The sequence below is a fragment of the Poecilia reticulata genome, linkage group LG3 (genome assembly GCF_000633615.1).
Source record: "Poecilia reticulata strain Guanapo linkage group LG3, Guppy_female_1.0+MT, whole genome shotgun sequence".
Taxonomy (NCBI): Eukaryota; Metazoa; Chordata; class Actinopteri; order Cyprinodontiformes; family Poeciliidae; genus Poecilia; species Poecilia reticulata.
The window spans coordinates 31,019,830-31,038,456 of record NC_024333.1 but is presented as its reverse complement, the minus strand read 5'-3'; the positions used below and the strand labels follow the sequence as shown (position 1 = coordinate 31,038,456).

General features: G+C 38.0%; 1 protein-coding gene across 1 annotated transcript in view; it reads right to left on the bottom strand.

The window, feature by feature from the left end:
* chs1 (chitin synthase 1) overlaps positions 1-15,227 on the bottom strand; it is a 22,959-nt gene extending 7,732 nt beyond the window's left edge. The window contains 22 exon segments of the mRNA XM_017303878.1: positions 36-217; positions 288-488; positions 737-795; positions 1,181-1,353; positions 1,437-1,502; positions 1,630-1,777; positions 1,862-2,026; positions 2,412-2,507; positions 3,214-3,335; positions 3,533-3,629; positions 3,779-3,875; positions 4,285-4,494; positions 4,655-4,699; positions 5,110-5,287; positions 5,814-5,929; positions 6,524-6,599; positions 6,680-6,840; positions 7,269-7,470; positions 7,696-7,881; positions 8,380-8,515; positions 13,464-13,540; positions 15,045-15,227. Coding sequence (XP_017159367.1) covers positions 36-217; positions 288-488; positions 737-795; positions 1,181-1,353; positions 1,437-1,502; positions 1,630-1,777; positions 1,862-2,026; positions 2,412-2,507; positions 3,214-3,335; positions 3,533-3,629; positions 3,779-3,875; positions 4,285-4,494; positions 4,655-4,699; positions 5,110-5,287; positions 5,814-5,929; positions 6,524-6,599; positions 6,680-6,840; positions 7,269-7,470; positions 7,696-7,881; positions 8,380-8,515; positions 13,464-13,513 — 2,766 coding nt within the window. The 5' untranslated portion in view covers positions 13,514-13,540; positions 15,045-15,227.
* Between the last annotated feature and the right edge of the window lie 3,400 nt (positions 15,228-18,627).

Sequence of the window (18,627 nt, the reverse complement as noted above, 5' to 3'; positions counted from 1 at the left end):
AAAGTGTGTGTTAAGATTGGGTTTTTATCGTTAACCACGATTACTGACCTGTGCAGGAGATCCAGCGTGTTAGCCAGCGTGGAAGGCCCCCATCGTCTCCTCTGGTTGTAAAACTCTTTGAATTCCTGTGGTGAGTTGGTGTATGCGTCTGATGCAGCGTTGTACTCCACACGCCATCCTTGTTGCAGCAGCAAAGTACACAGCCAACGATCCTCCCCTGATGATACGCACAATTATTCCTGCTCCAAGGCCGTCGCATTACRAACCCGKGTTGGATCAGAACCTACCTTGGTCATATTGCACATACTCGGCTCCTCTTGTTGCAGTTGTTGTGTACTTCTTCAAGATGTTGTCGTCCATCAGCGCGGAGCCCCTAAACAGACTGAAGCATCCCGGGCTGCACAGCACGGAGCCGAACACGTGCTCTGCGGTCTTCTGCAGCCAATGGCCCACTGCGTACTCAAACTTCTGGTACCAAACCATGGGACCTGTGACATGCAGGGCAAAGAAGAAGATTTAGAGTGAGTGTGGGTGAGAATTTAGCATTATGCACAAAAAAAGAAAGCCTGTCCTTTAAAAAGGCAACATTTACAGCAAATTGCATTCACAGCTAAATGCATATCAGCTGGTTGGCAGCTTTCCATGCATCTTTCTGAGATATAAAGTTAAAATCTGTCCAAATGTTCTGAAGTAAAAACACAAAGTAGTGAAAAGTTATTGAGAACATTTGACGTACCCATGCCAGTTGGATGGATTCTGCCACATGCTGCACCGACGTTGTAATACATTCTCAGCCTGTTAAGAAATTATTATTATTTATTATTYCAAAGCATTCAAGTGAAACTGCAGAAGTTAAGAAAGTAAACCATTTATGGTATTCATGAAATAAGTAATTCATCAAGCTTTGGTCATTTGTTTTGAGGAAGTTTGAATCATGTTTTCTGATGATGATACTGAATGACAAAACTGTAACACAAGAGCTACTTTTTTTCCACACATCATATTCAAGCTGTACCTTAGCACTTGCTATCTGAAGAAAGAAAAAAACCCCACCTTGATTATGTCAAGRTAAGAGAACTGTAAAGATACGATCTCCAGTAAAATTGTACGGTGGTATGAAATGACTTCCCGAAAGTGAGATAAATCAATATGTTTAGTTTAAAAAAAACGTGTCGCCCACCTGTCCACGAGCAGAACCACGGCTTTAGGGTGGAAGTCTGTGTCTCCGTCCAGAGCCAGGATGTACGTGTTGTCGTCTGAAATGAAYCTTCTCTTGTTGTCGTTGTCGTACTGAGGCAAAAGGAAAATCTCTCCGTCCATAGAGATCAGACTTTCTCTGCTGGTATCCATACGCTGGAATCAGAAAGAAGGACGTTTAACATTTTCACCAGAACATAGAGATAATAAAACACAAATGAATGCAAGAAATCTCTTACTGGCATTTTCTGGGGGTTCTTGGTGATGTAACCTTTCCAGCCAAGCAGATAGTACATGTACATTATCTGGAAAAAAAGGGAATATTTTGACACTTTTCAGTTTCATAATACATAAAAAATATAACAATGTTGTTTATTAAAAACTATGAAAACTACAAGTCATAAATACAAACTATATAGTGCTTCTCCTTACCTGAGACCACCTTTTTTTGTTGCGAATCCGACTTTTGTCCTTCAGGTGAACGTAGAGCATGTTGCCCTCAGGCAGGACAAACATTAACCTCCCGCCGTAGGGAGTTTCAATGATCGACACGTCGTCAGGCTCTTTGTTGGTGAAMACTCTGAACGGGGGGATGGACAGATCAGTGGTCAGAGATGTCAAAATGTACAGGTAGGTGCTCCATGTCTACATGGTAGTCTTGTACCTGTAAACCTCTGTCACAACATGAATCAGGTCTTCCACATATTCATTGACCAGCCTTTTCCCTGTCTCCTTTTGAGTCATGAACGCATCGTCAACAAAGATGTGGCTTTCAAAGTCAAAACTGTCCTTGTGCTCCTCCTTTGGATCGCCTCGATAACGATCCAGCCTGAAACGAAGCAAGAAACAAATGGTAATGCAAATTAAATCTTCAGCTTCACTTATTTCACATGTTAAGCTCTTGAATGTCAGCAGGCATAAATTACATATTTTCCGGACTACAGAGCGTGCCTCATTATAAGCGCTACTCACAAAGTAAAAAAAAAAAACAAAAATAAAAATCTAGAAACGTATATATATATAATATATATGTTGTTTCCATGATGAGCGAAAGAAATTTTTCCGTCATGCCTGCTGCTAGCATGTGCTTGTTCTAAATGAAAATTAGCACTTTCTTCTTGGATTTCCAAGAAGAAAGTGYATAGTTCAAAGAGTAGGAAAAAATAGCGGCTTATAGTCCGAAAAACATGGTATTGATATTGATATTGTGCTACCTGAACATGGAAGTGAGAATCTTCAGCATTTCATCGTAGGTTTCGTGCCACATGGTGGCGCAGAGATAGATCACAACGTTCTGCAGTTCATCCTGGCTGTGGAGACGAGAATTTAAAAGATTACAGGAAGGTTTTAGCACTTTGTTATATACAACTGCACAGTATTGCTTATGTTATAATCATACACAGTACATTAGTTTTATTTTGTTCATCTTGTTTTGTAYGTATAATACTGTTTGATCTTTTGTGTGAACTTATTTCCCCACTTTGGGACAATAAAAGGYATTTATCTCTTCTTCTCTCTCTGTTATTCTGGTGAGGATTCATTTTCGTCTTCAGTTCCCCTCAGCTATGGAATAACCTAAGGGTTCATTGTTGGATCACTTCTCTCCTGCCTGTACGTGATTCCATTTGGCTTGATTTTCAAGAAATATAAGATTTCATCCTCCTGCTACATGGATAATTCAAAGAGGTTTCTTCTCTTCCTAAAAAGAATACTGCAGCACTTCTGAATCACTGGTCGTCTACCTGATTTTCAAATCATATATGGCTCTTAAATTTATCAACCTAGTATTTTTAAAAAATCTGCTTGTGACTTTAACAGTGGTAATGTTGGGCCACTATAAATGTTCAATAAAGGGACTTTTCTGTTATTTTTGAAAACACTTCTATCAAAAATGGATAAATTAGGTTTCCAAAAGCAGATTTTTCTAATTTAGAGTGATTGCTACAGTCAACCCATGTCTGGATGTGCCKTTTTACAATTTTAAAACAGGAAAACAAAGCATGAGAATCCTCTTACTTCTCATTTGTTTGGGCTTTTGGTAGCTTCATCTTGGTGTTGAGCAGCAGAGACAGGTCGATGAAGGCGGATTCGTAGAGTCGACGCACAAAGAGCTGAGACGTTCTTTCTATACGCTGGACCTRTTGAGTGTAGAATCATCCAAACATTAAGGTCCGCGACTTTTTGTATGGTTAAAGAAAATAAAATGGCTCAAACATGCAGTGTTTTAACTTTAACCTAGACAAATGTCAAGCACATTTTTTCAGAATCGTGGTTTCAACCTTGTAATTTTAAATATTCGGTAAAGAGAGGAGTATATAAGAGAGCATAAAAATACCTTGATCTTCCACACATAATACGTAGCTGAGACAAATCCACCCCACATGCACACTCCCTCCAGCACCAACATGGCAAAAGACCATTGGAAGTAGTAGCTGTCAAACAAACAACGCATCACCGTGAACACCTTTTGCATTTCTACAAACACTTCTGTGCCTCATATACARCCAAACTTTTCATAGAGCACATCATTTATGCAGGTTTGTGTGGAAATAAAGCAGAATATTTGCATGGGGTGTCGTACTTGTTGAGTGACGTCCTGCAGATGCTCCGGAACATCTCCAACAGAGGAACATTAGTTGTGTTTTTGTCCTTAATCAAATGCAAATTTAAACAGAAGGCTGCAAGAATAAAAACATCAATCAGAYGGTTCAGTTTCATGCATAGCATCCGTTTTGTTTTATCCTTTTGATAAAATATTTTTAGTTTTTTTTCTCACCTAATTAACAAAATAATAATAACAGCAAATAACAATAGATAAGGTAAAAAGAAAATACTTCTGGAAGCTGTATGTTGGTACTTGTTTTCCCAAGTAATCTTGCAATAATCATGCAACCATTTTCTTTTTATTACATCTGATACACGTCATAGAGAAAAGGCTCAGACAGWTATAGTGATGTGCATAAGGAAGAAGTTTGTCTCTGAGTAAATGATGTCCCAGCATTTTATTTTTTTATTGAAGCTGGACATGTAACAAGTCAGGTGAGGGAATAAGGAAGAAAAAGTATTTGTAAGAAAATGTAACCTTACTAGTAATCCCGTTTGAGTTTGCTGGATCAAAACGTTCTGCATGTGTCAGGAAGAGTATCAGGCCCAAGCACAGCACTGCTGGGCCAGTACAACACAGAGGCAGAGCGAAACTCATCCGGACGGCRTTGATCTTACAGGCAACTACGCCAAACCAATGGCAGGCTGCTGAGCAGAAGGCCTGAGATAAAAACACAAGAAAACATTTTAAAGCTTGCTGTGTTTAGGAAGGGATTCGTTTTCTTTCACAGTTTTCCAGCGTAAAGTTTCACTGGGAACTTTTACATCACGTACAGGCATTCACAAAACGCTCGCTTTAGAGTCAAAGGTTGAATTAATCAGGGTGCAATGCAAAACAACTTGTCTTAATTGCCATTGTCATTTNTGTCCTTAATCAAATGCAAATTTAAACAGAAGGCTGCAAGAATAAAAACATCAATCAGATGGTTCAGTTTCATGCATAGCATCCGTTTTGTTTTATCCTTTTGATAAAATATTTTTAGTTTTTTTTTCTCACCTAATTAACAAAATAATAATAACAGCAAATAACAATAGATAAGGTAAAAAGAAAATACTTCTGGAAGCTGTATGTTGGTACTTGTTTTCCCAAGTAATCTTGCAATAATCATGCAACCATTTTCTTTTTATTACATCTGATACACGTCATAGAGAAAAGGCTCAGACAGWTATAGTGATGTGCATAAGGAAGAAGTTTGTCTCTGAGTAAATGATGTCCCAGCATTTTATTTTTTTATTGAAGCTGGACATGTAACAAGTCAGGTGAGGGAATAAGGAAGAAAAAGTATTTGTAAGAAAATGTAACCTTACTAGTAATCCCGTTTGAGTTTGCTGGATCAAAACGTTCTGCATGTGTCAGGAAGAGTATCAGGCCCAAGCACAGCACTGCTGGGCCAGTACAACACAGAGGCAGAGCGAAACTCATCCGGACGGCRTTGATCTTACAGGCAACTACGCCAAACCAATGGCAGGCTGCTGAGCAGAAGGCCTGAGATAAAAACACAAGAAAACATTTTAAAGCTTGCTGTGTTTAGGAAGGGATTCGTTTTCTTTCACAGTTTTCCAGCGTAAAGTTTCACTGGGAACTTTTACATCACGTACAGGCATTCACAAAACGCTCGCTTTAGAGTCAAAGGTTGAATTAATCAGGGTGCAATGCAAAACAACTTGTCTTAATTGCCATTGTCATTTGTCATTGTCAAAAAAAAAAAAATTGTGAAAACCTTAAAACACTACTGGTAAATTTTAGATTAAGTTTAATACCAGATTCTTTATACAGTATGTTCAGAGTGTGAATTGTCTTTTTCTCATAACTATAGTTTTGCCAGGTTGGGAGTTCAGGGTGAGTCTCAGTTTTATAAATAAGAACAAGAAAACTTTCTGAGGAGGTAAAAACGAACCACATTACTAATTCTCTGATAATACACCTCAGTTAGAATAGATAGAGAGAAACACTAACAATATATTCCACATTACAGCATAAATGTCTATTTTTCAGTCTTTCTTGGACTTGCCTGTAAGAAAAAGAGCACAAGACCTATTTGCAGAATATCTCCATCATTTGCCAGGTTAAAATCACTCCACACRATAGATTTGATCATGAGTCTGTGGTAGATCAGGTACACAGCTCCTGCAAAAAAACAAMAAACATACTGCATGTTTACAAAACATGATAATGACAATGTGATATTATGAAGTAGAAAATAGGCATCAAACCTCAAAAGCCTCATTTACATCGTTTATTGTGTGACTATTTCTAAAATTGTGATCCCATTTGTATTTTACTATAACAAACGCTAACTGGTGAWGTTCATAAAATCCTAAAACTAACAGTATTTTAGGAWTTTTGTTGTTTCCTCCAATGTTGTCTCCATGTGGGATTCMATAGACATAATATATATAGCAATTAAACTGAACTTATTAAAGCCACTGGTGTAATTTATTAACAMATTTCTCATTTGTTAAGAGCRGAGTTTGTGATGTTTCTGTAGYAGCGACTTTTTATCTACTCTCCTGTCATTACCACGACATCAAAGCTCATATTTCCTCATCCCTGCCACATAGTGCACAGAAATGTGTTTGTGTTTTCATGTCGACTCTTTTCCATCCAAGCATATCAAACCACAGTGAAGCTGAGCGATAAGACGTTTCCCCGCCAGGTGGGATTCCTCTGCATTGTTTTGACTGCTGCACACCGACACAAGCATCGGCAGCAGATAATTACCTATCACCAGTATCCTCAAAATRCTGCTGATGACAAAGACAAAGTCCCTGAAGCCGTCCAACTCTGCCAGCGCTTTCTGTGAAGTAAGACGTAAAGGAGTTTCACTGATCGTTATTCGTTGACATGTCGGCGCTTTGGAGTGTGTTTGAGGAATACCTGCATGCGGTTTTTGGCCTGCATCGTGTTTTCCCACCAACAGAGAGAGACGAGGAACGAAGAGAAAATCCCTAAACCCACGTAGTAAAAGCAGTCCTTTTTCTGTCGGTCCACATGCGACGCTTCACGGATGTAGTAGTCCATTGCCAAGAGGCAGTAACCTGCAATCAGGCGGTTATTCCCAAACTGTTAGTGTTTCCTGTGCGTTTCTGTCTGTTCGGTCTAAACCAAGCAACMGAGGTTTTATTTCATACTTCAGGCAGTAATTCAATTTGTCTAAACTGTTTTGTCCAGTGGAGCAATTAAATCCATGATTTGATCCTGAAAATCGGGTTAGGAGAGAACATTCGTGCTTTCTGGAATAACCTGATTGGAGATTCTTTAACACACTATTATAGAGTGGCTATCTGCTAAAAAAAACAATGAGATTTTATTAAATCATAAAACTCTTTCTAAGCCACAATTTGCAATATCACTTTTCTACTTCTATTATGGAGTTTGTCCAAGTTGCTCTAACACAGCAGCATAGTAGGAAAATCTGTAGTTTTTAATCTGTTTTCATAATAAACAACAAAGTCAGGAGCRTTACCAGCACTGGTGAGGAAGAGGGAGCAGATTGGGAAGAGGATTTTCCAGTTCTCCCTTTGTAACCTGAACACTATCTGCAGGATTGCCGACACAATGCAGACTCCTCCACTGATRAAGAGATTCGTCAGGATGTCAAACTGAGGCATAACGACCAGGACCAGGAGTGAAGTGCCAAGAGACACCAAACTCTCAATGACACAAATCTGAAAAGGACAGGAGAACATGATGGGACAAAAACMCACCAGAGCCTGAAAAGAYGCCTCATAAGAAAAACTGTAGGTGGCGAAATGAGCCGTATTTCATACCGTAATACATAAGTTGTATCATGTATCACCTAATACATGTCAGCAAATAAGTAAATCTAAAATGAACACTGTATAGTTYCTGGTTCTGTGTGATGGATTAATTTGACGTTTTAAAACACATACCAAYGCCATGGTYTTCATGTTGGGGGTCACRAATGTCTTGAAGGCACAACGCCACAGGGACTTCAAAAACACTAAGAAGTTGGGGAAGACCAGGCAAAACACCAACATCAGCATGTAGAACTGCTGGTCCTTTTCATTACGGAGTGATTTTGGACTGGAGAGTGCTGACAAGACTAAGAGGGAGCCCTGAAAGGAGACGACAGAGAGCCACTGAGAGACAGACTAACAAAGAGCAAAGCAGATACAAGTCTGCTAAAAACGAACTCTGTTAAAGATTAGTCAGCTGTAATAAGGATGTCATGTACAAGGAAAAAAGATGCACAAAAAGATCTWACAAATGTTAAACAATCCAAATAAAACCAAAGGTTTGTTTGCTGACATTAAACACACTAAATGAAGAACGTTGTTATGATTCTAGAGAATAGAGGAGTGATAAACTGCCCACTATTTTTATGTCATTTTCCTCATTTTCATTTAAGTAAGTATCAAGCAAACATATTTATTTATTTTTTTTCTTTCTGCTCAGCTCTCTCCAAAAGCATTCATAATGCACCAACCAAGTCAGACTGGAGAACCAATTAGATTTATGAAATGAAATGTAACTTTTTGTCCTAGGAGCTTTAGGATAGATGCTTGGGTTTCTTAAAAGAAGAGACCAAAAAGTGTTTGAAAAATCATTTTTACCTTGGCAACAACAGCGCTGACCAAAACTGCCAACCCAACAAAAATAGCCACCAAGTACTGCGCCACCAGGAGGCATCGTTTCTTTTGCTCCTTCTCGGCTCCAACGGGGTTCAGCTGAAATGGATCCCATGTGTCCCTGAGACACGAGCACAGATGTTTGGGTCAACGGTCAAAACAAAGAGTATCAACACACATTTTTCTATAACTAAAGAGAACTGTGTACATTTCTAGAGAGGTTAGTCACTGTTTGCCACTGAGCTCATTGGGCCTTCAAAGCAGGCAGCAGGATTTTTCTGTATCCTTCCCCAAATCTACAGATGATTCCTTTGATTTCATGCTTGGTGTTTGACCTCTAACCTGCACTGTCAGCTRTGGGAGCTTGGAGACAAATGCATATCCAAATCAAGTCCAAWAAACTAGATTTACCATGAATGGACTCCATTTAAGATGCAGAAACATCTCAAGAATGATCAGTGGAAATGTCTTAACTTTGAGTTTTCAAGCCAAAGGCTGTGAATACTTAGATATGTGATTTCCTTTATAAGTAATAAAAAAAAAACATTTTGAAAAGCATTTTCTACACATAGTCCTAATGGGGTATTTGTGTGATRAAATATATTAATTCCTTGGACTTTTTGAATAAATTTTGAATAAATTCTTTGTAAAGGAATATTTTAAGTTTTTAATTTTCATAAATACAGTTCTAATTCTTTGTATGTTTTTGTTTTTCCATTTGTATTTGTATCATGAATTAAGTGAGCAGAAAGGATTTGGCACTTAACATAAAGGCTGCTTACGCAACCCCAACACGTCGCAGAAACAATGTTTTCCCACTAATCCGGCTGAATATCTCTGACGTTGACAGATGATAGGCAATCAGATTGTTTATGTCCGTCATTCTCTGCTGCCAGYTTGTTACCCACATATAGAGTAATCAGGGTGTGGGCTCTCACTGAGCAGATAAGACATTTTTCTTTTTTATCTTTGTTTCTGGCGTAACAACCATCCAAACAGCCCAGACTGGAAACAAGGACAGCAACACATGCAGTTAGTTTATGTTGTATGAAGCAATTAAACAGCTTCCTTAAGACTCTTTACAATCTTTATCTGACTTGACTTGTTATATAAACTTATGAGCTGATTTAAGCGTTATTTGTTGAGCAAAAGTATTTCTGAAGACAATCTCTTAGGTTTAAAAATGTGGCAGAAAAAATTACGTCTCATCGACATCTCTAYGGATAATGATTGAAAATTACTCCCTTTTATCACAATTCAAAGTACGCCTGTTAAAGACGCGTCATCATAAGGAAGCAGACTCTGTCTAACGCTSTATATATGGCTACCAGATCTCCAGGCACTAAAATGACAAACACGACTGTTGACCTTTCTGAAAAAAAATCCCTTTAGCTTTTTTCCTTTTTCCTGTTCTGCAGCGTTGTGTGCGTATAGAGGCACCCTGTGGCACGTTGTGTGCCTCCATCTCGTTCCTGAAATCTCAGCTCCAAAAATGTAATAAATGCCATAAGCTAACAAGGCTGCTTTTGTGTCACTGAAGCCGGCCTTATAAAACCCTCTTGTGTAACATCTGCTCACTGGCTAATTGGCAACAACTCAAACAAAAAAAGAAATGAGCAGCTGTCACACTCTCCGTCATTTTTACATGACTTCACGAATCAAAACTCGCTGCTGACAAAAAGAGACAAAGTGGAACATATTTTAATCTCCTGACGGATGTGGCGATAATAGTGAGGAACAAGAACATGACCWAAACCAACACAAGTAAAGATCATTTCTGCTTTTCCTTGCAGCAGGTCATCGAAGGCTGAATTAACTGAGGTTATGTTCTGCTTTTCTCATCATACTGACCACTCACAGCACCGTTAGACCAGGAGTCTCACTYATCCACACTTACAAACCTCCCCAATCATACGAAGGCCAGTAAGAAACTTTGGTTTCAGTTTTGCCCAAAGATATGAGGCAATGGTGAGGCGTTTGATTGCAACATGACCACTTTTCCCACTGACCCCCAGCCACTGCATCATTGTTACACTAGAGTGCAATAGAGAAAGGACAATTAGGGGCAAACTGTTGTCATGAATTGCAATGGTTACAGTAGAGGGGAAGTCATTTCTGTGAAACTGAATCTAAGCAAAACATTTCATCAAAAGAAAGAAAAGACTAGCTGCAATTTCTAAATGAGAAAAGGTAGTAATAAGATATCTACCGGCGTCTTAAAATGAGTTAGAGTTGATCAAATAGACAAACCAAGGATGAGTTTGTCTTTGATTAAACTCAATTCAGATTCAATTTTCCACAAAACTTTTTCTGGGATAAAAAAAAAGGACCTGGCAACTGGAATTGCAATCAAATCGTTGTCCATCCACGTCCTGAGTTTGAGTAATTTGGTTCAGGATTTAGTCGATGTTGTTTTGCAGACAGTTATATGCACAACAGAGCAAGAAAAACCAAAATATTTCTGTAGAGAAATTGAGAAGTAAGGAAGGATGAACAATTTTATCATGACATTTTGCTGCGTTTGGTGTGAAAACCAAAAACAGCAACTGTAATTTCTCTGATTTATTTAGATGTATTTATGAGCCACTAGAGGAAAATGGTCCCAACACAAAATGTACTTATCCCCAGGAGTTTTTGGCTTTACCAAATGTTATTAATTTGTGTTTAACATCATAACAATCACTATGTTTCTTATCAAGATTTTTCTTCTCTAATAACAACAAACATTTGTATTTTCCTTTCATCATCTGGTGAACATGTTACTGACGGCATTAGGAAAAAATTGAACATTTTCTGATTTATAGGAACAGTATAAAAAACGTAAAGGATGACATTTAATTTAGAACAAATGCAAAAAATAAATGCCTTTGTGGTCTATCAAGTTTTTAGTTGTTCCTTGATTTATTAACTTTCTTTAATGTTACTTTTATTTGATAAAATAGAATTAAAAATGTCCACATTTAGTTTTAATTACATACTTTACTCTTGTGATGCATATTTCAATATTTAAAATATTTTAAGTTTTTAATTTTCATAAATACAGTTCTAAAAAGAGTTTAGTACATAAATGTAACCAACGTCAATTTCTTCGCCAAAACTATGGATTTTGTACATTTTATTTAAACAATTTTTATTTCTGTTTTCTTGATATTCTGTTGTTAATTTTGCTGTAATTTGCTATTTTCGAAGAAGAAAACTAAATATTGCCTGAATATTTAGTTAGATTAAATATTGAATATGACGTTAACACCTTTAAGGACAAGTTGATCATATCAGTAATACGAATAAAACAACAAAGTTATGCATTTTTGTTTGATAAATAATGAGGGAATATAAAAAAAACTCAGTTTGAAACGGGATTTAAACCTTCAACCCTGTGGCTGTTATGAATTCACCTGTTGCGTTCACAAGATATACATTATTCAACTTTTACAAGCAAATGCAATAAATCAATTTTAAAGGGACCTGTTGGACTTAAAACATATTCTGACATTGCTTTTAAAAATTATATTATAATTCCTGACCCTCAGATAATAGCGACATTAATCATCTATATGCTTTGTTTTTTTTCCAAAGCTCTGAGAGTTTAAAATCAGATAAAAAAAACAACAACCTGGTAACCTGATTCCATATTTGCCTCACAGATACCAATATGGAAGATGTGATTAAAGCTTGGTATGTATTTAACATTTTTAATGGCCCGTCTAACAGCAGGCAGCATCAGCGGGGATGATATCCGGCGCAGCAATAAAGAGAAACGCAGCGGTGCTCAAGGGAAATTAAGTGTTCCCTCAAACTGTAAATTATATTTAATTGAAACCAGGTAATACAAGCGAGCAGTTTTTAATTTTATCCAATACTAATATCTATCCCACTAACAATTAACCTCCTAACAATGATGAAGAGGTTAATAAAGTTTGATCATGAGCCTGAGGACAAGGAAATTGAATAGTTTCCGTGATTCAACTKGTCTCTTGAATTTGTTTTCTTTCTGTCTCTTAAGGCAGTTTACAGGATTTAAAACCTGACATCCGGTGGAAACGCTTCCAGTTCTGCTTGTGGAAGAACCTGGGTTGTTATGAAATAAGAGAAGTGAATTCACTCTTCCAGTTTTTTACTTTCAACTTCTGTGGGTGATTAACTAGAAATAATCTGTTGAACAGACAGAAACACATACGTAATTAATCTATTTAAATAGTACAGTAACCTATTTTGGATTAAGGACTCAATAGTGAAACAAATACTATAAAAGCATATATTCAGAGTTTTGGCCACAATTAAAAAAAGACAGATAATCTTTTTTTGCTCGATGTCAACTAAGACAAAACTTTTCCTGGTTTAGGTCAAATAGCATCAACAAAATTATTTCTATTTACTGGTGAGAATTTTACGTACACAAATGTTGCTATAACTTTTAACAGTTTGTGACACCACAGATTATAATTTCTGTCTTTGTATGATTTTAAAAGATTCATTAAAATTTTCAACACTTGAGTTAAGTGCATACAAACATTACAGCGCCACCTCAAATACGMTGCTTCCTTGTGTGACATCATGAGAAAATAAAGTTAAATAAACAAAAACCCTCCTGGCTTTTCCACCAAATACTGATTTCTGAACTCTTCCTGAGTTAAAACATTCGATTTGTTGTTTCTAAATGAACATGAACTTGTTTTCTTTGCTTTATTTCAGGTCTGAAAGCACTGTGTATTTTTCCTTGTTTTGACTATTTCTCATTTTCTACAATTTCTGCTTGGATTTTCAGATAAACTGATCATTTTAAGTGGTCTCCTAATTTTTTCCAGAGCTGTAAATCTATAAATACAACCTAAAGAAACCACCATTTGTTGCAAAGTGGCTTAAGGACAACAATGTCACCAGATATCATTACAGGATTGTAAAATACTCAAAAGAATTTGCCCAAGTCATATATACAGCTAAAAATGAAACTACAATGAACTAAGCTAATTTCTGCAATCTATGGACTTTAAAGAAAGTTACAAAAATATAAAAAATAAATCAATCTTTAATTATTCTGACATACATGAAATTACAAACAGCCTGTTTACCTGTGCCTCCCTTCTCGTTTCCTCCCTCTGAATCTCAGCTCCTCTGACATGGTCCAATCCGCTGCCTCAGCGACCACCTGAAATCAGTAATGGTTACCGCAGTRCGGTTGGTCACYGCAGTRAAGTCAGTTTTATGTTGGATATTCGATATTCGAGCTCCGCGGAGTAAGCGGCGTTTAGCTCAAGGTTGATCCGATGTATGAACGCTAATTTCGGCCAGCGGTTCTCCACCGCTCCCGGCCCGAGCTCCGCGGAGTAACCGACGTTTAGCTCAAGKWTGATCCGATKTATGAACWCTAAWGTCGGCCAGCGGTTCTCCATCGCTCCCGGCCGCAGCGCCCGAAGGTTCACTTACAGAGACTATCAACAAATTACCGAACCAAACATTCCTGTCAAACAAATGTTAATAAATGCCTTGAATTGTAACCAACTAATTGTCAGTGCTAATTTATGCTTTTACATGAGACAAAATATCATCTATTAAATTTTAAAGTCATATACAATATTTTCAATAATTTTGAATATTAAATAATATTTTTCCTTCAATAGCTTCCAAGTCATGTGACCTATTGACTCAGAATCATTTTTGAAATAATTCTACTAGTCTCTATAGATGAGGCACAGACATTTGTTTTCCATTTTGACTAAATTTTTATTTTTTAGGAATTTTATTTGTCAAAATTGAGGGTTTTTCTTCAATAGCTTCCAGGTCATGTGCAGTGGCAGAGCCAGAGGGAGGCCCGGGGGGGCCAGTGCCCCCCCTGTCATCTGATTGCCCCCCCAGAGGCCCACCTGATGATTGACATGTAACAGCTCCAGGTCATTCCTGTACATTATTTGGAATCATTCTAAGCCAACCTGATATCTACAGAAGAAAAACAACAATATATATATGTAAAGAAAATGTATAAAACTTTATATAAGTCCATGTGATGACATATATAAATAGATTTATATCAGGTGCGATACCAGCCTCCTTTATACTTGTACTCATAAAAACAAGCTGAAATTGTTCTCCTGGATGTTTCAGTTGTGCTGCGCTGTGGGGCAACTCAAAGGCTAAAGCACTTCATACCTGGTGGTGATGGTTAAAACACCAATAAGTTATTTACTGATCCTCTGCAAAAAAAAAAACAAAAACAAAAAACAAAGAGACAATGTTTGTAGTTTGGAGCAGAGGTCGCGCTAGAGTTTTTTTGTTGTCCGTTAAAAAAAAAAAATCATTTTATTTCCAATTTGTAGTCATCAAACGAAACATTTAGTATTTCTCTGCGAGAACGTTTTTGAAATCAGGTAACATTTCACAAAATGACGTGATTAGAAGACGGCAGAACTCTGACAGTTTCCTGATCCTCACTCACTTCTCTCGTCGGCGCGCGGGAGAAAAACCCCGCAGAAGCGGATCAGTTGCGCTAGACGCTCCAATTGGCGGAGAACCGCTGGCCGACATTAGCGTTCATAAATCGGATCAACCTTGAACTAAACGCCGCCTACTCCGCGGAGCTCGAATATCCAATATCCAACTTGAAACTAACTTCACTGCGGTGACAAAAAAATGAGAAATAAGCAGATGAAATTTACCTCGACTCGTCGATTATTCTCCACACAAATGACAGGAAGCTGAATGTATGGTACAGACTCTTCTCAGTGAACTTCTGCCTTTCAATGCTGCTTTTCTTCCAAAAGCAAATGTCAGCAAACTTTAGACATCGCTACTCCGAATCGTATCCCACCGAGTCAGTCTCTGCTGGTCTGTGAAGCAGCTTCTTCTTTGTTCGGCTGTTTTTCTYCGTGTTATCTCCAATGCTTATAAAAGAAACACCCATAAAGACACTCATCTTCAGCCCTCTCAGGTGTGTTCACCTTAATCAGAGTTTATGAAAGATAAGCGTCCCGGGAAGTGCRTGTGTGGGGAAATGGTATTAGCAATTTACCATGAGCAAGAGTTACCATAAGGACCCAATCACACCCATGATTTTGTGTGTGTGCGTCTGTGCGTGTGAAGCAGACATATCAAAGTTTTGCAGTAATAAATAACTTCAGGCTATCTAAGCAGTTTTTATGAGGGCTGTAAGACGGTCCAAGGGTCATGTACACAGAAGCACGCAGAAAGATAAACTTCATATCCACAGCRAGTCCCAAATGTAGCTTTCGGTTTGATATTTAATTTGTGAGGCTGGTCTTTCATGGCTATGCTATGTAAAAACTTCATTAATTAAGATGTACAAGTAACACCTRATGTTATAACGGTGTTACAGTGGCGTGAAGAAGTGTATGGCCTCTTCCTGATTTCCATTTTTTTTTTTTTTGCATATTTGTCACACTTAACATCAAACTAATTTAAATGTGAGTTAAAGATCACCCAAGTGAACACAAAATAGATTTTTCTAATGAAGGTGTTTATTATTAAGGGAAACAAACCTACGTGAAAAGTCGTTAAAACAGAACCTAACTCTGATTTATCACACTTGAGTTCACGTCTAGCCACACCCACATAACACCTGTTCTTACTCAAGATATCACTTAAAAACCACGTCCACGTTGGTGGTGAGGTTTTCCAGGAACGCCTGGTGAACCAAAGTTACTTCAAGAGTTCAGTAATGACTCTACCAAAACGTCACAGAAGACAAATAAAACAACAACATACAAAAAACTGCAGGTCCCATTTGCCTCGAGGTCAAAGTTCACCATCAGAAAAAAAACAGCCTGCATGGCAGAGTTCAAATACAAAAGAAGAACATTAAGGCTCATCTCAGTTTTTCCAGAAACATCTTGATGATCCATAAAACCTTGGGGAACAGATTCTGTGGACTGACTCAACTTCTTAACTCTTTGGAAGAGAGTCCCATTACATCTGGTGTACAAATACAGTACTTTTCAGCATATAAGCCGCTATGTTTTTCCTACACTTTGAACCATGCAGTTTATAGCCCAGCGCGGCTTTTCTATGGATTTTTCTTCAACCGCCAGGGGGCRCTTTAGCAGGATGTGAATCATTGGAAGTCAAAATTGAAAATCAAAGAAGAAAGTGCTCATTTTCATTTAGAACAGTGTTTCTCAACCTTTTTCGGGCCAGCGCCCCCCTAGCCCTAATCCAGGTCCCTCACCGCCCCCCACCAAAGAATTTGTAGGTTACTTTGCACTGACAATTATTTTATTATTAATATTACTATCGTAGATGTTTTGAATCGGCGCACCGATTATGTTTTCCGTACACTTCGCGCGCCTTACGCTCCTTCACCTCGCGCACATAACGGGGTAAATGTAGCGAGTTTTGCCCTAAACGTATCGGCGTCTGGTGGAGGGGGGTGGGGGGAGGCGAGTGTATGTTTTCGCATCCACCTGAAGCCCCTGCCCATGACATTTCAACAATATTATTTTACCTTTTATCTGGAAATAGTGTGTTTATTCTTGCCATACAGTCTCTGTATTAATTATTGCTCGAAAGGTCTTGCTATACCAGTTTATTCCTCCGTATTTACTTTAGTTTCTTAGTTTATTCTTGCATTTTGTTCTTCATTCATTTTCATTTAGTTTCCTTTGATTAGTTTTATCCTCTCTTGGTTTATTGCTATGTCCACTTTAGTTTCTTTCCTGTTGCTACATTTATTTGATCGTTTATTGACCATCAGTAATTTTCACTCATCACCTGCTGCGCGGCCTAATCGTCATGTGTTTCACATCATGTGTTGATTTTTTTTCACTGTTCAGCGTCGGATTCTCTGTTTTTATGCCATAATTCACATCTAGTTCGTCGCTCCGTTTTATGTCCCGTTTCTCCTGTTACAAACACTGAATAGAAGAAGAGCTGAAATCGATACAGTTGCAGCCAAGCATGATTTAATGTTACACAATACAGTTTTACCAAGTTGCTCAAAGTCTAAACTGGTATTGTTGTGGATTTAAGGTGTAAATTTTACCTTCGACCAAACGCCCCCCAAAGGCATCCCAGCGCTCCCCTTTTGTAAAAATGTCCTCCAGCGTCCCCTGCCGTCCTCTGAACGACCCCTGGGGGGCGGTACCGCCCACGTTGAGAACCGCTAATTTAGAACAAGCACATGCTAGCAGCAGGCATGACAGAGAAGTTTCTTCAAACTCAAAAGATGCAGCTTTTAAGTTGAGGGCTATCGATCTGGCAGGATAGGAGGGAAATAGAGTCACTGCACGTAAACTCAGCGTGAACGAAACCATGGTTTGGCTTTGGAGACGGAGGTCTGAGTCCTTAATAAATCCAGCAGGTTTATTAGGACGCAGCCCTCTGCTGGGTCCTTATGGAAAACCGAGAGCAGTGGAGACACCAGYGGCTTATAGCCCGGTGCGGCTTATTTATGCACGTTTCCAGTTTTTTTCAAAAAAACTGTAGCTGCTCTTATAGTATGGCACTCTATAGTCCAGAAAATATGATACCACTGCATTTCAGAAAAACAATCTCAAACCTTCAAGTGTGGAATAATATACAAAAACCTGACAAAGATGAACGGGCCAAAATTCCTCCAACGGGCTGTAAAAGATTGATTTGAAGTTATCACCAACACTTGATTGCATTTATTGCAGTGCAGGGTGACCTGGCCAATGATTAGGTTTAGTTGCAATAGCTTTTCCACATCAGCCATATTGGTTTGGATTTTGTCACCTTTAACAATGAACACCTTCATGTAATATTTAAACWGTTTGATGCTCTGAAACACTTAAGTGTGACAAACATAAATAAAGTAGGAAATCAGGAAGGGTGGGACACTTTTTGACAGCTTTTTTATATGTGTTTTTGATTTGATGGCAGCAGAATCTCTTAAAGTGCCCAAGATAATCAAGCGCATGAAAAAACTAGAACTGCAAGCCGTTATATTGGGTTCCTCACACGACCCAGCAGGTCCTCCTGCCCCCAGCATTGCCCCCATAACTGGTTTCCATTTTGTAAAGGCCACTGATAAAGTTGGTTTAACCCTTTCATGCATGAATTATGATCTTTTGTGTCAGGATTTTTTTTCCAATTTAAAAAAAAWTTTTTTAAAGGCATAAACAAAAGGTAGGAAAGACAATTTTGTAAAAAAGGTCTATTTTATTATTWTTTTTTTAGGTGATCAATTGTGATTTTCTCCAAATACAAAGTTGTTATTTGAAAAATACATCAGTAGTATTGTTCTTTAAGGGTTATCTGATGTCA